General features: G+C 51.9%; 5 protein-coding genes across 5 annotated transcripts; 3 read left to right on the top strand and 2 right to left on the bottom strand.

Annotated features, from left to right (window-relative positions):
* Nucleotides 1-376: 376 nt before the first annotated feature.
* Nucleotides 377-2,725, top strand: L3040_007085 (uncharacterized protein; the record flags this gene model as incomplete). Its single annotated transcript, XM_007296591.2, has 3 exons — nucleotides 377-400; nucleotides 446-2,464; nucleotides 2,525-2,725. 3 exons carry the CDS (start codon nucleotides 377-379, stop codon nucleotides 2,723-2,725), a joined length of 2,244 nt encoding a protein of 747 aa, XP_007296653.2.
* Nucleotides 2,726-6,445: 3,720 nt separating this feature from the next.
* L3040_007084 (uncharacterized protein) lies at nucleotides 6,446-7,863 on the top strand (the record flags this gene model as incomplete). Its single annotated transcript, XM_007296590.1, has 4 exons — nucleotides 6,446-6,598; nucleotides 6,655-6,776; nucleotides 6,905-7,294; nucleotides 7,383-7,863. The coding sequence occupies 4 exons, from the start codon at nucleotides 6,446-6,448 to the stop codon at nucleotides 7,861-7,863; spliced, it is 1,146 nt and encodes a 381-aa protein (XP_007296652.1).
* A 5,264-nt stretch (nucleotides 7,864-13,127) lies between these two features.
* Nucleotides 13,128-14,695, bottom strand: L3040_007083 (uncharacterized protein; the record flags this gene model as incomplete). The annotated part of the gene is made up of 4 exons (XM_007296589.1): nucleotides 13,128-13,634; nucleotides 13,686-14,501; nucleotides 14,561-14,632; nucleotides 14,693-14,695. 4 exons carry the CDS (start codon nucleotides 14,693-14,695, stop codon nucleotides 13,128-13,130), a joined length of 1,398 nt encoding a protein of 465 aa, XP_007296651.1.
* An 808-nt stretch (nucleotides 14,696-15,503) lies between these two features.
* L3040_007082 (uncharacterized protein) lies at nucleotides 15,504-16,344 on the top strand (the record flags this gene model as incomplete). The annotated part of the gene is made up of 3 exons (XM_007296588.1): nucleotides 15,504-15,761; nucleotides 15,815-16,122; nucleotides 16,170-16,344. The coding sequence occupies 3 exons, from the start codon at nucleotides 15,504-15,506 to the stop codon at nucleotides 16,342-16,344; spliced, it is 741 nt and encodes a 246-aa protein (XP_007296650.1).
* A 1,502-nt stretch (nucleotides 16,345-17,846) lies between these two features.
* Nucleotides 17,847-19,932, bottom strand: L3040_007081 (uncharacterized protein; the record flags this gene model as incomplete). The annotated part of the gene is made up of 5 exons (XM_007296587.1): nucleotides 17,847-18,259; nucleotides 18,398-18,522; nucleotides 18,614-19,036; nucleotides 19,108-19,546; nucleotides 19,632-19,932. 5 exons carry the CDS (start codon nucleotides 19,930-19,932, stop codon nucleotides 17,847-17,849), a joined length of 1,701 nt encoding a protein of 566 aa, XP_007296649.1.
* Between the last annotated feature and the right edge of the window lie 119 nt (nucleotides 19,933-20,051).

The following is a 20,051-nucleotide window of genomic DNA, read 5'->3' as shown; positions in this document are numbered from 1 at the left end:
TTTATTATAATACTGCAGTGACCTTTTGCGTCGAGCTTCACTCTCCTCGGCGTGCCCAATTACCCGAGGCTGAGGATGTGGCCACTCAAGGGCTGTCACAATACGGCACAGCACGCAGCCTATTTCAACTCCAAGCCAATGATCGGCGTGAGGTGAATGGAAACGTGCTGAGCCCAGCCCCTGTGGATTCGAGGCCCCGTGGAGGCTTAATTCAGGCCTACTCGGTGTATCCATCGAGTATGGGCTCATAAACGGATGGGCGTGTAGTGCGTGGTATAACTGCTCCGATGTCCTCCCTCGGCCCTCTGGGACTTTCCCGCTGCCTCTGCTCAGCTGTGCGAACGGTACTCGACGTCGACGGAGAGATTCTGACGAGATGGAGCACCAACAAGATTTCCAAGTAGGCTTGACTCAGTGATCTACAAACCGTCACTAACGTCTGGAGACACCGCAGCAGCAGCCCACGGGCCCTGCCGCGGTCGATATCAGTCAGCATTATAATGGGGGTACCGGCTGGTTCAAAGGTCTTCACTACCAAAACCCAACCCTACGTGATGTCGAGAAGAACGGGCCTCTTGCCCCGGCTGAGCAATATTTCCATCGAGATGTCCTGAAGCGAGAAACCTACCGGCCACGAGATTTGGCTCGCTACATCAGCCCTACCTTCGGGAAGCCATACCACATGCTGGTCCAGGCTGCTGACGGCCCGAACACCCAGCCACCGGGAGAATGGCGCCGTCGAAGTGTTGGTGGAAACGCACCGACTCTGTTGAAGGTAGCTTCTTGGGCCATCGGCATGGAAACGAACCATGACAAGATTGAAAGTATCGCTTTGGCCGTGGGAAAATCGATCCTCGCTGTGCCGGCCATCCTGCTCCTCGTCTCATGGCCACTCAGTAACGGCCCGGGCGCTGCGAGGTCGCAGTACTTGGGCTTCCCCAACCGATGCTACGAGTATCCCAAACATGCACTCAACGCTCTCGATGCGGCACCAAATGTCTCGACAAAAGTCAAGGGCCAGCAATCGAATGACAGCGACAAAGAGTACGAAATCCAGGGAGAGCAGAAGCGGCTCATCCGACCCCGTGCCTTGGTTGTCTACCGGGAAGGTAGGTGGCAAGTCGTCGACAATGGTAGCTATACGGGCCTCTATATCTTCATTAGCTTTGCCGCAGCCCAATACCAACGCCCCGATCCCACGTCGGAAGAACCGGATGCCACGACCTTGGACTCCCAGACCCTTGACTTCCGCGCCCGAAGACTCTGCGAGCAACTCGGTGTGGAGGCCTACTGGTGCGACTACCACTGCCGTGCCGTAGACCAACCGGAAGCTACCGATGATGTCCATCGCTTCTGTGATGTCGTGAGAGGCGCGCACCAAATCTGCATCGTCTTGCCGGATGCGTCCCCGAGTGCGCTCATCTTCTTTGGTCAGAGACTTTGGTGCTTGCCTGAGGTTCTCTTGTCTCGCAATCACAAGGTGATGCTCTGTACACCTGGACCCCAGAGTCTCCAAAACGTGGACGCGACTGAGACGGTCGATATCATGGAGATGGTCCATCGCGGTTGGGCCTACCGAACTCTCCCCGACCAGCGGATTGAGCACGATCCCCACATCGAAGAAACATTCCGCCTTCTGGCCGAGCACTACACGGGAACCTTGACGCTGTCCCGCCTTGAGCTCATCCAGATCGGCCTCACCGCCCTGCGCTCCCGGCAGTGGAGAGAGTTCCAGCGTGGCGATGTTGCCTACGCTCTCATGACCCTCTTGGCCAAGCGACCGCGGATGGACCCCTCGGATTCCGAACTGCAAGCCCTCGCCCGTCTCTCGCTCGCCAACGACAGCGATCGGATCGTCGAGCGCATGATCTGTATGGATCAGGCCAGGATGCCCGGCCACGTCGGCTGGTTCAACACGTCCGACGACCTCGGGGCCAGTCTCTGGGACATTGAGCCACTGTGCCAGGTTGCAGGCGTATGCCACGACGGGTCGTTGATCGTCGACGGCTGCCACGGGATCAGCATCCGCTGGAAAGACATCCCCCGGATCGCGTTCCGGGTCCGGGACACGTGGAAGAAGCTGTGGGCCTTGTACGCGATCCGCACTGGTCCCCTCTGGTTCATCATCGGCGCCGTGTTTTGCGCGTACCCGTCCTTGCGCGGCATCGGCGCGATCCTGCTCGTGATCGGTATCCTGCTCCTGGTCACGTCGCCGTGGGCCATCACCGTCCTCTACGGCGGCAAAGTCTGGGGCGCGACGCCGTGGCTGGTCGGCTTCGAGGGGACGCTCCCGCTCGAGGAGATCGAGCACATGACCTTCGGGAACAGCATCGGCCGCTTCTCCTACACCCCAAGCAGCGGCCCGTACTGCTCGAAGATGCTCCACGAACGGATGGGCGCCGATCCCCGTGTCAACTTTGTCCGTCTGCCCCCGGGACACCGCCTCTTTACCCTGATCGATACCGTACGTTGCTTGCCCACCTACCTCCTTCTCCCACTCGGTGGCTACTGACTGGCCACACAGGGAACGATGACCGTCACCGTCTTCGCGGCTGCGCGGCCGCCTTCGGTGGCCCTGCTGTGCGGCAAGGAAGGCGGCATGCTCAGAGCAGTGCTCTGTTCCTACGAGAGGGCGACCAACTCGCTTCAGAAAGAGTGTGTGCTGCGGATGGAGACCCCGATGTGGGACCAGAGCGTGCTGATGGGCTGGACGAAGCTTACCTGAACCTGGAAGTTGGGCGCGCTCCTTCGAATCCGATCCATCGTCTCTTGCACGTCCAGTCCTCGGGCTTTTCGTGCACAGTACTGGTCATGGTGGAAGGCTTGGCTATTGGGCTTTGGGGGGGGGGGGGAGGAGAGCTGGGTATAGAGACGTTGTCTTACGTGAGATATGGGCGTGCTGTAACAATATTTCCCGGTTTCATCTGCTGTCGAAATTCCCAATTTGCAATCTCGTACATCTGCGAGTGAACCGTTGAAATCCACACCTGCCCTTCTTCTTCTTCTTCTTCTATCAGCCAGCAGCACTTCCGGTCCTCCCCCAAGAACGCCCTACGATAGGTACCGCATCCCGCATCCCGCATTCCCTCCCTCCCTTCACAGCCGCAGGGCACCCGCGAGCGAATCGAGGGGAAATCTCGCGCAAGGAAATATTACTTTACCTACATCATTAATCAATCAATCAATCACATCCGACCTCGCGCGATCAAGCATGACCGCAGCACAAGCGCGCCGTTCCTCAACATCACGCCCTCGGTACGAGACCAAGTCGCACCCATCCACCCATCCATGATCCCAATCCCACAGCCCGAGTCCGAGTCCGAGTCCGAGTCAGAGAAACGCCTCCTTTGTCTACCTACAGGTACCGGTACATAGCCAGCCGCTCCTGCGTACAGACAGACACCGTGAGTATCGCTGATTCAACTTTTCCCAATCTCACTGCGCAATCTGGACGGCCGCACGACCGGTCTTCGTCGGATCATCGCCCTTCTCGCATCTCCCCTCCTCCTCTCTCCCTCCGTCACACGAGAATCTGGACGTGATTCCTACGTCATTAGTGGTCTCGAAATAGGACCTGCGCACTTATTTATATCTCCTGCATGCGGATTTCCTCAGGTGATCTGGATAGAGCGGGAGTCAGAGTCGATATCGAGATGAGTAAGGGGCTCTCAACAGCACTCTACACGGTCTGAGGCGACACGTATGGAGCCTATCATTCTTGTCTCTGGGGGAGATGCCCGCCCGAGGAGATAGTTCTCGGTGCCCCACATCCCCCCATGCTTTTCGTAGTCAAGATCCTACTCTAGTTGTAACTCCTCTGCGCTGATAGAAGTACCGGTATCGAGCTCCACGGCCCACGGGTGACGGGTCTGCTACGCTGGCCCAAACACGCATACTCTATTTGACTTTGAGACCCTTGCGGATGCAGGGTTTCTTACTTTTACTGACCGAGGAGAAGTGACTTCCAGAAGCTCGACAAAAAAACCATCTCGGGCTTCGGTGCAGGTCTCAGACTCTCAGCAGAATGGGCGAGGGCCTCAGGAGAGAGAGTTTGTGGAGGTACGCGGAACGTTTGATGGACTCGCTCCAACCTCCTTAAGTTCAGCGTCTTCGGCTGAGCGAGAAGCACCGTCAAGGGCTGGTTACAAAGGGGGTCGATCATACGTGGAAGTTGGTTATACGTAGGGGGTTTGATGATAGGAATTTCTGTGAGGAGCACATTGCTCCCTTATAAGTTGACATTCGAACAGCGGCCTCCGGAGCCCACCCACCAGCTGCTGACCAACGAGCCACTGGGTGGTCCGTTTGTTGGTTCGACCCGACAGAGAACAGAGCGCCCATCTGAAACCCTGTTTAGCCGACTACTGACTACTACTACGACGTAGATGTTCTCCCGGTTCCTGAAACTTGGCGATCCAAGTGCCGTTCCCCAAGCAATGGTGGTCGGCAGCGGCATTCTACTTCCGACTCGGTCCAAGAGGAGAGCTTCGACGCACAGAAACATCTGAAATCAGTAGTCCACCTTCTGGAAATTTCGAGCGCAGCCTTCGAGAATGCGAATGCGAGGCCCGGCGAAGGGGCGTGATCGGCGGCTTGAGCCTCAATGCAAGGAAAATCTCTCGTTTGACGGATAACGACCGTTTCAAAAGTAATGCATGATGGCATCTTCGTCGTATGTCGAGAGTCGTGAGCAACGGTAGATTCCCACTAAATAGCGCCCCCTGAGAAGGAGGCAAGCCTGATGAGGTTTCAGTATACAGTAGAGGTGTGGAGGGTAGATGAAGTTATGCTTTGCCTGTGACCGCCAAGCAGGTCAACAAGGTTAGCGACGGAAACATGGTCACTCACTCTCACTCTTTGCATGATAAACTTCCGCCGTACTCTATTAACCTTCACACTTCCTACTTACGCGGTAGCCGAATGAACGTTAAGCCCTTGGTGTCACCGTATTCTCGACGGTAGTTCCAGAAGCAGAAGACTGCAAGCTGGAAAATATACAGGGTTCGTAGGTTTTCTGGAAGGGGGGTACGGAGTACTGGTATAGTACTAGTAGCTCAACCATCAGTCATAAAGTACATCCCGTACTAAATATAGTCCCTGGATATACCTCGCACTCGGCTTAATCATATTTAACCTTTGTGTTTATACTACTACGTATACGGAGTAACTCTTTGAGCCACGACCAGCAACTACTACTACGTACGTACCGTACATTACTCGTGTGGCCAGCATGTCTGTCCCCCATGTCGAAAATCATCCCAAATATAGAGTCGAATCTACGCAATATACGCTTAGCAATTTTCCTCCCCGGTTGAAAAAGATCAACACATGGGGATAGATATGCTGGCTGCACGAGCACGAGCACGAGCACGACCACGAGCACAAGCACGACCACCACCACGACCACGACCACGAGCATGAGCTGGCTAAGTATAGAACGGCGAAGCACGAACGAGCTACACACCATGATATGAGATGAGAGTCGGGAATAAGAGCATCTAGTTACCAAGTAGTTGTACAATAAGAACAATTGGTAATGAAATACAATGCACATAAAGTTGTACAGAACTATGATCAGATGAAGGGACGTTCATCGAGGTCGGACCAACTATAATTAAACATCTCATCAAGTTAGCTTCTTGGAATGCTCCACAATTGAATATCTGCGAGCTGGGGAGGGAGCTGCAAGTAGATTTGTTCAATCAAACTCGGGTCTTGTTTTCAATCCGCTGCAATGGGCGGGATCCATTCTGGATATATGTTCTCGGCTCGTTACCCCCTGGGCTGTCTCGGTCAGCCAGTTTGTTCGTTCCGCTCTGGGGATAGAGACAACGACTCTGTACAAATACAACTACAACTAATACCTTACATCTAACCGGGTGGGGAGAGCGGAGAATCCAGAATAGACAGACAGCGTTGGCGAGTCAGTTTTCGTACATGATAATTTCTACAACCATCTCGAGATCACACACTCTCTCTCTCTCTCTCTTCTCTACCACAACTACACTACAACTCGACGGTACATACCTCTCTCCCAGATCCAGTTCAACACCAAGACTGACTGACTGCAGGTGCCCAAAGTCTATCTTGCAGCCTTCCCGGATAATCGATTTTGAAACTTGGCTTCCTACTAAATCTAGTACACGCGAAGAAACTTTTGTGCTAAATGTAGATGCTGTAAGAGCTTCGTGCAGTTCAAACATTTGGGTGCCACGCGATATGCTTGTCTGTCACGACCAAAGGTTATCTCCAGCACCAGGCTCACCATATCAGGTCGCGTGTGCCCTGTCCGTCCGATGAACCACGCTCCCGAAATATCTACTTCGACTTCTGAGAAGTGTGATTACGGCTTCGACTTTTTCCCGTCCTGGCCGGAGGGCTGGCACCCAGAATCTACGTCTCGCACCCCACGTAATCGTCGTCGTCGTCGACGACTCCCCCCAAGATGACCGAAGGCAAGAGTCGGGGTCCAGAGCTCGCCAGCGTGTTCACCGCGCTGATGGTGTTCGCCATCGTCACGGTTGGCCTGCGGTGCTACACGGCCGTGTTTATCCTCAAGCGATTCTATGCCGAGGACTGGCTCTCAGTCGTGACGCTCGTAGGTGGTGCCCTCTCCGAACATCAGTGCCTCCTTGCTGACTCTGGACTCGGAAGGCTACATATGTTGCCTATTCGTTTTGCGGCTTGATGGCAATCCACTTCGGGCTCGGCAACCATGTTCACAACGTTCCCATGTCACAGCATCCCAAGGCACTCTTCTGGAAGTACATGGGCAAGTGCGTTGAACCCGGCCGTGGCCATCTCCGATCTTGCAACCTGTTGTGTCCGGGCCGACGGGCTCCGCAGCCCCCAACCCGAGGCATACGTGTAGAGAAAACATTTCGCTGACGGGCAATCTTCACAGGTGTTTCTACGTGCTGGTCGCCGTCCTCGTCAAGTGGGTCGTCGGTCTCCTCCTACTGCGAATCTGTTCGCACCAGCGATGGCAGCGCAACACCATTCGGACGCTCTTGGCTATCATCACTGTCTTCAACGTGTTCTACATCTTCACCGTTATCTTCCAATGCTGGCCCATTCCCTACTACTGGTACATCTACACCCCGTCCGAACACAACCGGATCAAGGGCTCTTGCAACAGCCACCCCCTAGCCACGATACCTACCTACGTCAGCATGGCGCTGAATGTCGTGGCGGACTGGACTCTCGCCCTGCTGCCAGTATCCGTGGTCTGGAAATCGAGCATGGACCGCAAGACCAAGGCATCTGTGGTTGGCATCCTCGCGATCGGATCCATGTAAGTCTTTTTTTTTTTTTTTTTTTTTTTTTTTTTTTTTTTTGGATCCTCCTGCGCACGAGACACGGCACTGACCTTGGCGGCACAGAGCATCTCTCGCCACGGTCACTCGCATCCCGTACGCGCGACAGCTCCTCGACAAACCCGACTACCTCTACAACTTCACCGACCTCGCCATCTGGTCGACGGTCGAGATCGGCCTCGGCCTCGGCGCCTCCTCGCTCGCGACCCTGAAGCCCTTCTTCCGCCAGCTCAACATCCTCCTCGAGACTCGCCTGCCGAGCTTATTCACGAACAGCAACAACGCCAGCACCGGCACCAGCAGCCTGGAACGCTCCTGGAAGGCCCGCAAGCGGTCCAACCCGCTGTCGACGGGCCTGTCGGGCACCTTCACCGAGATTGGGGACGAGGAGCGGGAGCTGGACATGCTGCCGTCGAAATCGTCCGAGGCGGGCATCGGAGGGGCCATACCGCCGTCGCATCACGCTCCCGTTATCATCACCCGGCCGCTGGCTTCGCACCCGGTATCGCCCACGCGGCACGATTTCCACGACTTCCACGCGTCCTAAATGTTCTTTTTCGAAAAAAAAAAAAAATCTATTGGTTATTAATCTACCTTCCATCTCCTGCCTTGATTTTCCCTCCCCAATCTGTGAAGAAGTCCCTGTCAAATCTTTCAATAGCTGTCAGGGCGGGATCACGAGATGGAGCCAAAACAAGGACCGGGCTGCGTTCCAACGATGAGTATCAATCAGTACGTACCGACGTTCGGAAACTCTCCCATATCAACATGCCCATTTCAATATCACCTCTCGAATCGCAGGATCAGGCTGTTCTCCTACGACGAAACAAGGAAATCCATCGGATCCATAATTCCAGTCTCCCAGGACCGTCCTCTCCAAAGCCGACAGCGAAGAAAACCGACATTCCCTCCACCAATCATCATTCCCCACCCATCTTGGCGTCACTTCAGAGCGGTCCGCCATCCAACGAATCCACGGTTCCTCCCGGGCAAAACACGTGTTTCCGCGTCTGTCAAGATCATCCACGACAAGAGCCGGCAGATAGATGTAGAGCGCGAATGGATCTCGTCTCCTCTCATCTCGTTTTCCAGCCTCCGCTTCGGACAAGCCCGAATCTAGATATCCGAGTCGGGAGAAGAAGCGGATGCTCAGCCCGAGGCGTCGTTGTTTACTGTCGCTTGGTGAAGATGCGCTGGGGTTAGAGAGGAAAGGAAAGGAAGGAAAGGAAAGGAAACCATTAGGGATGAGTCGGCTTGTCGAGGCAACTGCTGCTATGCTATGCTATGCTAGCTAGCCAGCCTCCGAAAATCCCGTGCCGATCCTAATGAACCTGTCAAGGGAAGAGGAGGAGCAAAAAGGCAATCTCTCTCGTATTGCACCCTGCAATACTTGGCTAGCTCGGCCCACGGAAGAAGTCTGTCTGCTAAGCTTACCCCCCTTTTGGAGAGTTTGGAGATCGGCGCTCGTGCATGCATTGGAGCCAGAAAGCAATAAAGCAAGAAGGCAAGATAGGGGAGAGAAGAAGGCAAGATGAATAAACCAACAGACGGCTGCGCGAGCGAGACGGGGTTGAGAAGAGAGTAGCTCGTCACGGCTGCTGACACTGACGTGCAGAATCGGATGCCGTCTGCCCGTCCGTCCGTCCGTCCGTCCGTTTCCTCGAGAGACAGACGCTTAATGCCTCAGGCTGCCGAGGAAGGGTTTCCTCTCGCGCCTGGGAAGGCAGGCAGGCAGGAGGCAAAGCGGGTGGCGCCCGATCTCACCGGACGAGGAAATTTTTTTATTTTTTTTTTCTTTCTCTCTTCTTCGTCGGCAACTGCCGCGACGTGAGCTACCCCTCTCCGCCCCGGCATCCTGCAGCGCTCTGGGTAGCGCGGGCCGAGAACCTCTCCGGATCAGACCACACACCCCCCCCCCCCCCCCCCCCTTTTCGCTCTGCTGCGAAAACGGGCGGACCGTTCGGGGTGTGGACGTGGTGGAAGAAGCGCGCGGGGATTTTTTTTTTTTATATATATATATATAGGTAACCTATACACCGATATTAATAAGAGCTGAGAAAGGGGGTTGGTATGCGTGCAAGGGGGGGAAGATGGATGCAGATATGTATGTATGTATGTATGTATGTGTGTGGGTGTGTGTGTGTGTGTGGGTTGATCGCTTGTGCTCCTACGTAGAGGTACCTACCTACCTACTGTAGCTAATTACTAGAGAGGATGAATACATAAATAAAGATGGCTTGCTTGTTTGCTTGCTTGCTTGCTTGTTTGCTTGCTTGGAAAAGAAATGCGACCGACAATGGCATACCTCGTCCAACCCCTACCCAGCCTTCCTTTTCTCGTGAGCGCCATACGCGACGTGAAGGAGGAAGACGGAATTGATGGAGAGAGAGTGTATGTAGTGTTTGCCTTCGGGCTAGAGGGGGTACCGGTACTACTACTAGTATGTATGTATGTATGTATGTATGTATGTATGTATGTATGTATGTATGTATGTATGTATGTATGTAGGGAAAGCAGGATGTAGCCGGGTGGGTCTGCACGAAAGAAGGGAGATGATGGATGGATGGATGGATGATGTGCAAAAGGCATAGAGCGTACGTATACAGAGAGAGAGAGAGAGAGAGAGATGGGCCTCCCCTTTCCTTTCCTTTCCTTTCCTTTCCTTTCAGCACTGGACTGGACTGGACTGGACTGGACCAGACTGGACTAGACTAGACTAGACTGTTTATTTATTGTTGGTTTCGTTAGTTGGGTAGCCGGCCGGCTGGATTAGAGCGTGGGATGGGTTTTTTCGCTTGCTTTCATCTATCTATCTATCCGTCCATATATCTATCTAGGTATCTACCGTAGCTCACTTACGCTGCACCACCGCCTGGAGAGACCTCATAATCAACAAGCCCCCTAACGAAGCCCCAAAACAAAATAATAAAAAATAATAAGGAGAGAGAAAGCGCCACGCAACAAGCCCTTAGGTAGGGATTTAACACTCTCCGCGGATACCTACCTACCTACCGGTACCTACCCTATCAGTCCAAACCAGCAAGAAAATCTCGCTTAAGCTTACCAATTAGATAGAGATTCCACGACTACTATTGGCTGGCTCGCTTTGCTGCTTGGCATGCTCTTGTTTGGCACTGCATAGCACTGCACTGCATATATAAGGTACATACCTATATAGGTACATACAGTACTAGGCAACTGCTATTGGCCATTTAAGCGAGAACTCCAAATCAAAAACAATAGCCATCCATTTATCATACCTTAATTACGCAGTAATTACAAATCCAAATTAAAAAAAAAAAAAAAAAAAAATTCATTCGACTCCTTAGACTCCTTCTTTCCTTCTCAATTTTTCAGCTAATTTTTCGAAAGCGCACGAACCTGAATATTTAGTATGCCAGCCTTTAGCCGCGATACAAGCTTTAATTCTCTCCGGCATACTCTGATACAAATTATCGAACAACGATTGATCTAATGTATCCTATGCAGCTTGCAAGCCACTTTCCATCCTTTGCCTTGCGTGTTCCGCATTCGACCTATCGATCGCAACGTCGAAGAACATTTGGTAAAGCTTCTTTTCAAGATGCCACCAAACGTGCTCGATCGGATTGCGGTCGGGAGAAAAAGGTAGCCAATTGATTAACAAAGTGATTCATATCCTTGCCGAACCCAAGCCGAACTTTCCTCGCAGTATGGCTCGAGGCATTATCTGGCTGCAACTAATATTTGCGAGGCCATGTTCGGACGATGATGAGCTTGACCTCTTCGGCTTCGCGGACGTCGAGATGGGATGGTGCGGAATACCCGTACCCGTGTTTTTCCGACTCAAAAATCTCGATCCATGATATGAAGATGCGATCTTCCGCGGTCTTAAAAGGCTCCCTAGACCATCACCTTTGTATTCTTGTCCACTTACTACTTACGCTAAGGCAACCCCGCAACCCAAGCAAGCCCAGTTTTCCCACCTCGATTCTCGATCTCAATCTCAATCTCAATTACGTCCTCTCCGCTGCCTGACGTGGTCAAACTAGCTGGGCGAAACGGTACACAATCGCATGCTTCGGATCGTGTAGATAATAGATAGATAGATAGATAGATAGATAGATAGAGCGAGACTATGGCTGGCTGGCTGGACGGTAGCGGGCACACTACGTGAACGCGACGAGATATATGAATAAAAAAAGAAGAGAGAGAGAAAGAGAAGACTCGTTGCGGGGAGAGGAGAGGGGTGGGATGGGATGGGATGGATGGGATGGATGGATGGATGGCTTTGTGCTTGCTGGGCGTAGCTGATGAGATAAGAGGAAATGATGAAGCTGGCACGGATTTCCCCCGCCGCCGACGTCGTGGCGGGAGATAAAAGCGGTCCCGGATTTTTCGACAGGTTTTTCTTGGTGAGAGGAATGACTTATCTCTCTCTTTCTCTCTCTCTCTCTCTCTGTATTGCGACGAAGGAAGGAGGAAGAAGAGAGGGAGGGAGGGAGGGGGTGAGGGTTAGTGATAAATGAATAAATAAATAAGTAAATATATATATATATATATATATATATAAATATATATACACAATATGCGAAAATTGGGCGAGATTGCGAAGAGGGCGGGGTTTTGTTTGTTTGTGCATTTTTTTGTGTGTTTGTTTGTTTACGGGCTTGTTTATGGGTTTGTTTGAGTGTGTGTATGTGTTTGGACATCGAAAACGGAAGGTGGGAGACTTGGAAGGGGGGGGGGGGGGGGGGGGTGAGAGAGAGAGGGATAATAGCACGAGAAAATTAAGCAAATACCGCACGGAAGTTTAGATACTAGGAGATTTATTATTGTTGTTGTTATTATATTTATTTACGTCGGGCGGGTATCTAAAACGCAATGCTTAGACCTTGAGGACCTCTTATAAAGTACGGCGACGTATTAAGTAAAGGAATTATATATAAAGTACTATTTAATCGAGAATAAAAACCACGTTAAAGAAAACTTCTCGTTAAATAACTGAATACTTATAAACCTCTTAAAAGCAATTCATAGTGCTATGCGTCGAGTTTTCTTTCGATAACTATCGAATACGTATAGCTTTACGAGCGGCCTCGATCCGTATAATATAAACATCGTTCTCTTTCGTCGTAAAGCTAAGAAAGCTCGCGTTCGTAGCTTTTAAATAAAGCCGGTATATTTGCAAAACGCTTTTTCGAAAGCGCAATACCGTATTTTCGATCAATCGAACTAAGCTTTTCCTATCTTATCTCTTATATACGTTTTTTTTCTATCGCAAATCCTCTTAGTCTTTTCAATCGGTATGCCCGTCAGGTATAGATCGTAGTCGGCGTAATATTCGAGAAAAAAGAGAAAGGAGGTTCGGAATCGCCGGTAAAAGAAAATTTCTTCGAAGAGACGTCGCATATCGATGATTTAATCTCGGCTCTTTAGACTCTCTATCTCTCTTTCTACCGCAAGAGAAAAAGAAAGAAAAAGCTGAAGGTTCGTAAAAGGCACCTCGTATAGGTAAAGAATCATAGCCCCCCAGATAGTAAGAGATAAGATGGTGGACGGATATATATGATATATAGGTATGTATATATTTATAAACGATACAATAACAGAGCCAACCAAGCAAGGGTCCCAGGCTCTGGTAGAGGTATACCCAGGAATCAAATGGAAGATCAAGGTTACAGTTTCGAGAACTCAGGCGAGAATTCAGGAGATATGACAGAACGAAGCGGTGGAAGGTCGATGCATATTAATTTTTAGAATACACGTGCGACGAACTGAAGCAAGCGCTCGTCTATCTATCCACCTACCCACCCCTCGTTATACCCCTGTCTACAAGTACAATCCTTCCGGCTCGCCTTCGCTCTTCGTCTTCAACACGCGCTCTCTCGCCGCTCTGAAATCCGCCATCTGGACCCGCATTCTACGCTCTCTCAACGCCAACAGGCCAGCCTCGGAGCAAATAGCCTTGATATCCGCACCTGAAAGGTCGTCCTTCTGGTTGATAAACTCCTCGAGATCGACGTCTTCGTTGAGAGACATCTTTGATGTGTGCAGAGTGAAGATCTTGCGCTTGGTGACTTGATCGGGGTTTTCGAAGAGGATCTTTCTGTCAATACGGCCAGGTCTGATGAGGGCTGGATCGAGGGTGTCGATTTTGTTTGTGGCCATGATGACCTTGACATCTCCACGATCATCGAAACCATCCAGTTGGTTGAGCAGCTCTAACATGGTTCTTTGCACCTCTCTCTCCCCTCCGGACGTAGACTCGTATCTTTTCGTACCAATGGCGTCGATTTCATCAATGAAGACAATGGATGGAGCGTTCTCCGCAGCAACCTGGGATTGGTTAGCAAATAGTGTGAGCCAAGGAGGGTCTATAATTCATACCTGGAAGAGTTGTCTGACGAGCCGGGGCCCGTCTCCCAAATACTTCTGAATCAACTCGCTACCTACGATACGCAAGAAAGTCGCACTCGTCTGGTTTGCAACAGCCTTTGCGAGCAGAGTCTTTCCAGTACCTGGAGCACCATACAGAATGACACCCTTCGGGGGCTTGATACCCATCTCTTCGTACAGCTCGGGGTGTAGAAGTGGCAACTCGACTGACTCCCTGACTTCTTGAATCTGAGACTCCAGGCCACCGATATCTGCATAGGACTCCGTAGGTGCCTTATCCAGCTTCATAACCGTGACCAGAGGATCGGCATCATCAGTGAGGACACCAACGATCGAGACGGACTTGTGATGAAGCAGAACACTCGCCCCCGGCTCCAATAGATCCTTATCGACGAAAGACATGATGGAGACGTAGTATTCGGGGCCGGTGGTACTGGACACGATAGCATGGTCATCATCAATCATTTCCTCCAAAGTTCCCACACCCATCGGGCTGCCTCTTAAATCATCAACCCGTCCCCGCTCGTCGGCATTTCTGTCCGCAGCTTCTGGGTCTTGGTTTGCAAGGGGAGCGCCCCCTGCCTTCACAGCCTTTGCCTTTCGCAGCCGCTCCTGATTCTCGACGTATTCCTCCTCCAGCAGCAGATGATCGTGGATTCGTTGCATTCGGAGGTATCTCAGCTTGCATCGGGAGGTAGGATAGATGGCGGGCAGCTTGGCGGATGCATTTGGGCCACCTGCCTTGCGCTTCTTGCGCCCGATCCTGGTTGTTGGGCGTGGAGGTGGCTCGTACTTGGGTTTCTCCTTCTGGAGAGGAGCATTAGCACCACCATCGCCGGGGCTTCGCACGATTAGCTATCCCATACCTTCTTATCCTTCTCATCTTTGTTGTCGCCAGGTTGGCCACCGGCGCCTCCGAGCCCGGACTGATTAGCTCCCTACGTACGTTGTCAACATCGCCTCTCAGTCTCAGTTGGGCATCAACAGAAGGAGCTTACCATCGTGCCTGCAGCGTTCCCGGGGAGTCACTTTGTAAAGGCGGAGGATTTGAGATTCGAAAAGACCTATAAGGTCTGTGGATAGGAGGGGGTTGGTTGTGGTGATATGAGGTGAGGAGGTTGATGGTGGTGAGGTTCGAGCACCGTTGAGCTTCGCCAGCAGCTGCGCAGAGCAGGCGCCAGAGACGCGCGTGGGAGGACAGAACGCCAAGAGTGGGGCTTAGTCATCCAAGAGCACGTGGTCAGAGCTCCTCGAGACATGGATTACCCGAAGCTAACCCGAGACCCGAACAGAGCGACTCCTCGACGGACTCTATAGAAACCGTACTATTGGAACCACGTACAACGCAACTCAACACATCACAACCAGACCAGACCAGGCAGAGAATTTCGAGTGCAGGTAGCCACTTGAGAGATCTCTTACAACTCTTCAAAAGTAATACAATTCTTCAACCAGAACATCCCGCATAATAACTAGGTATCCTCGACGCACCGAGTACCCCACCAACTCCCAACACAGCCCTCAGGCAAGGAGGTAAGGCTTTCCGTGTCTGCCTTGCCAGCAAATTCTCTCTCCTTGGACTGCGGCTGTAATATAATACATGAATTACTCTCAGAACTAGAAGCAAACCTCTAACACTTCACAGGTCCTGGTCGTACCCATCAAACAATCCCGCCGTTGCTCATCAACAGCGTCGTTCACCACTCATTGGCCACACTGTCTGTGACACCTCGAGTCTGCTCTTAACGCTCTTCCATCCACTTCTTCCCAGCCTCGCCGAAACACCCGCAGCCTAATACCCAAGGAACCATGGCATCGAACCGCCTTCGACGAGTAGCCAAGGAGATGGCAGATATCCAGAACGATGCGGAGTCTAAGATCCTCTGCGAAGCAGCAGATGGGCAAGACCTGACGCACCTTCATGCCTCATTTCCGGGGCCTCCAGACACGCCATATGAGGGCGGCACATACGTGGTCAATATCGTTATCCCCAACGAATATCCCTTCAAGCCTCCGATCATGAAGTTCATCACCAAGCTGTGGCACCCGAATGTTAGCAGCCAAACGGTAGGAACTCCTTCGACTCTACAGCATTGCGGTGCGGTACTTATAATTTGCAGGGAGCTATCTGTCTGGATACCCTAGGAACAGCCTGGTCACCGGTTCTCACTATCAAATCCGCCCTCCTCTCTCTCCAATCCCTCCTCAGCACACCCGAACCGAAAGACCCGCAGGACGCAGAGGTGGCCCGTATGCTCATGAATAACCCCGAACAATTCCAGCAGGTTGCGCGAGAGTGGGCTGTCAAGCATGCTTCGGCGCCCACGTCAACGAGTTGGGATGCTACGAGAGCCTCGCAGACGTTAGCCAAGCCGAAGTCTCAGAAATTTCTGAGTCAAGAAGAGGAGGAGCGGCAATTGGCTTTGAGGTATGTTCTTCGAGGCGAATCTTTAGATATTGACTGACATTTTCTAGATATCAAGGGTACAACAGAGACCTGATTGACAGATTCGTTGCCATGGGGTTCGAGCTAGATTCGGTGGTCGCTGCATTCCTCTTCGTCAGTATCGACAGGAACGATGGGCAGGACTACGAGCTCGAGGAGGCATACATGGGAGACATCACGGCCCGGCTCTTGGGCGAGCCCTGATGCTCCTTGAGATGCCACTATACCTTTTGCTTTATATTGGCACAGCGTGGGTATCAGGCACCAGGTATAAGGTGCCTTGGGTTTCTTGGCCAAAGGTCATGGCGTCCTGAGAGATATTGACCTTCAAGGTGCCCTTTTTTCCTGGCTAATGCTCATACATTTTCAGCGAATAGGCAATTGCCCCCCAACACACACTTTTCAGCCTTCATCACCGTCTCGGGACATGCTCTAGTTCCCTAAAGCTAGTTAGCAACTTACTTTTGCACTCTTGGCTACTTGCGAGACTGTCCCAACTTGATGGTGATGAGTTGAAAGTATTGCTGATTCAACTCCCGCTGTACTCCTGTCATCTCCACCGGCAGGACCTTGCTGTTGAAAATATACAAGGGAGCCTGAATACCTACCTGCTGAGCCACCTTATCGTACAGCCTGTCTCCCACCTCCCGACTAGGGACCTACCTCTCCTACCTAGGTCGTGTCCTGGCTCCTGCTAGTTGTAGGTAGAAGTTGAAATTCCATCTCCCTGCTCCTGGACCTCCCTCTTGACTGCGCTACGCGAGCAATGGTAGGTTGGTAGGTATCCTCATCGTTCCGTCTTGTCTTTTCCTTCCACTTCACTTGTAATAGATAAATTTTTTGGGGTGTTTATTCACTTTTGGGGGGGGGGGGAGCTCGGCGAGGAGTGGGTATATGCTGGTAAGTATACATATACACACAGCTATACAAAATAATTTAAATAAAACACTGAATAAATGAACGACCGAGCAAACGATTTCACCAACTTATTTCCAAATTTACGAAGCGATTCTTCATTCGTCTCCATTCTTCTTGAAATACAATACCAATCACAAATATATATCGAATAATATAAACGTCAAAGCCACTTTCCATATCCCATATCCCATATCGTACATCCCAATCCCTCGTCTCCCGCCCCCACCCCCGAACATAATAATTCACAAGGTAACAAACCACCACCTTCCTTCCTTCTTCCTTCTTAACTTGATTTAACTAGACCAAAGTCTCAGATAAATTCAAATTTGGATCCACCGCCTTGCTACCTACCTACCTCTTAATGCATCCAGGTATGGACATGTGCTAAGATAATTGGCCTTCCTTCCTTGCTTGTACTAGCAGCTTTCCTTCGCTTCGCCTCGGCTCGCTTCGGCTCGGCTCGGTTTACCTTTATTTACAAGCTAGATGGGTAAATAGATCTTTTGAATTTGAAAAAGGTATTCGGGCAACGCTTCTTTCTTTCTTTTAGTTGATATTGAATGAATGGATGACTTTGCTGAGTGATTGTAGCATCTTTTTTTTTTCCACAAAGTGGGGCTTTGTTTATTTGTTTGCGAAAATCGGACTATGGATAGCGAGACAGCTCGTGCCTGTTTTTTAACAGGTAGATTGCTATTGTGCTGATATACATGTATGCATATATATGTATGTGTATTTAGGAGCCCCGATTTAGCAAATTTTGGGATCGCGATCATGAATGAATGCAATCAGCACTGTCCACCCATACGCCAGTACTCCAAGGCATTCAGATCCAGGACCTCGACCCCTCGCTTCCATCGCCAGTCGGCGCCGGCGCCGCCGTAGAACCTCTCACGCGCCTCCACCTTTGAGACCTTCCCGTTGGCCGTGTGCGGGATCGCCTCGCCGTCTTGCAGCCAGTACACGGCCGTGGGCTGCTTGAACTGAAACAGGCCCGTCTCCTCCGCCAGGTCCCGGCGCAGCGTCTCCAGTCCCGGCGGCGGCCGCGGAAAGGCCGGCTTGAGCTGGAGCACGGCTGCTGCCCGCTCTTGGTACTCCGGGTCGTGGATGGGGAAGACGATGGCGTTGGCGATGTAGGGGAGGGAGAGCAGGGCATTCTCGATCTCGCCCGTGTGTAATGTGAAGCCCCAGAAATGCAGCACTGGAAAAAAAAAAATTTGGTTAATATTTAAGTACGTCAGTTAGCTGATAATGATGACGATGATGAGATTTCATAAAAATGATAAACAAAAATGTTGGGAAAGAGAGAGATGGGTGTGTGTGTGTGTGTCAGACAGACCATCGATGTTGGCTCGGCCGTGGAGGACGTAGCAGTTCCCGACCTTCTCGACGCAGTCGCCGGTCTTGAAGAAGCCTTCCTCGTCGAACGCGCGCTCGTAATGCGTCGGGTCGTCAGAGATGTAACTTCATCAATCATCCTACTTGTCAGCCGTAGATCGGAGGACGTTGGGGGTAGGGTAGTGAGTGATATATGTATGTGTGCTCTTTATATTACCGGGAGAACATCGTGGGGGCTTTGAGCCTCATCTCTCCATCGACGAGCTTGACCTCGACCCCGGGCACCGATGGGCCAACTGAGCACATATCCGGATAGTTGGGATCGTCCCAGCGCATGTTGCATATCAGCGTCACCTCCGTCGATCCGTACAGGTTCAACAGTGGCTTCCCATTCCTGAACTCCGTCCACTTCTTCTGCGTGTGTGTTGTCAGTAGGGATCCCGTGACGCCTGCGACGCGCGCTGCGGCCATGCCTTGGACATATGGCTCCTGTTCCGCCGGAGGGAGGACGGCTATCTTCTCGTCAAAGTACCGCTCAAGCCTGTCGTAACCGGTAGGCGCGATATCAAAAATGCTGACGCCCCCTTGACGGATGCGCTCCCAGAACCATTGGGGGTTGAAATTGCCGGCGCAGGTTTCTCTACACGAATTCAGTCAGTATGCAATATCCACCATGTTTCCCTCCCCCAGAAGAAGTCCCATGACACTCACAGGCAGGCTCCAGAGATCAGACTCGGGAGAATCCCAAAGATGCCGCCCATCCAGTTGCCCGGCTTGGTGATGAGGATCACGTCGTTCTCGCTCATGGTCCACGTTTCAATGCGCTCCCGTGCGGATGCAAGAAGGGCCTTGTAGGCGTGCACGACGCCTTTCTGCTTCCCGGTCGTGCCCGAGGTGAAGAACAGCGAACAGGTCTGCGAACCGGTGGACTCGGTCGTGGGCTCTGTTTTATAGGTGTTAGACCCCAAGCCGCCGGGATAATCCGTCTGGATCTCCACGTAGGGAAGTCTGGGATTGAGTCCGCTGTAGTCCTCAGCACACACACTCTTGATGGCCTCAATCTTTCCCGACAGAGCGGGTGCGTAGAGGAGGGCGAGTGGATCTGCGAGTTTCATCAACTGCTTCATGTCCTCCGGTCTGATAACGACCGCTGCGGTTTGACCCGTATCAGCAACGGTAGCTTACTTCCTCGTCCCCATCTCGCTGCTTGCTGCATGTTGCTGTGGACGACTTACACTGAGCAGAGATTCCTGCCCCGAGGGAGAAGGTGGTGAGCATGGATACGACGTACTCCCACCCAGGTGGTGCCATCAGGAAGATGAATCGGTCGTCCCTCTCCGCCCTCCCCTGGTACATGTCATTCTGTAGGATCGCAGCCTGCACTCTTTCGCGGAACCGCGCGATGCTATACAACAGCTGCCCAGCGGTGGCCGTGATTCCCAGGGAGTGGTCCCAGAGGACCAGCTTCTCGGGGTTTCGATGTTCCAGCTCGATCAGCTCCGGGAAGGGAGATATGGGTGGAAAGGAGAATTGCATTCTGAAACTTGTCAAGGTTGCAAGTTATAGTACCGGTTGACCGAATGAGAGAAGAAGACGGTATCTTGGGCAGTATTCAGTGCTCGCTCAGAAATGATAGCAGCTTTTTGCTATGCCAC

This window comes from Drepanopeziza brunnea, assembly GCF_022702325.1.
Source record: "Drepanopeziza brunnea f. sp. 'multigermtubi' strain 214-2 chromosome Unknown ctg12, whole genome shotgun sequence".
Classification (NCBI taxonomy): Eukaryota; Fungi; Ascomycota; class Leotiomycetes; order Helotiales; family Drepanopezizaceae; genus Drepanopeziza; species Drepanopeziza brunnea.
Note: the sequence above shows the minus strand (reverse complement) of the source record. Positions and strands in the feature narration are given on the sequence as shown.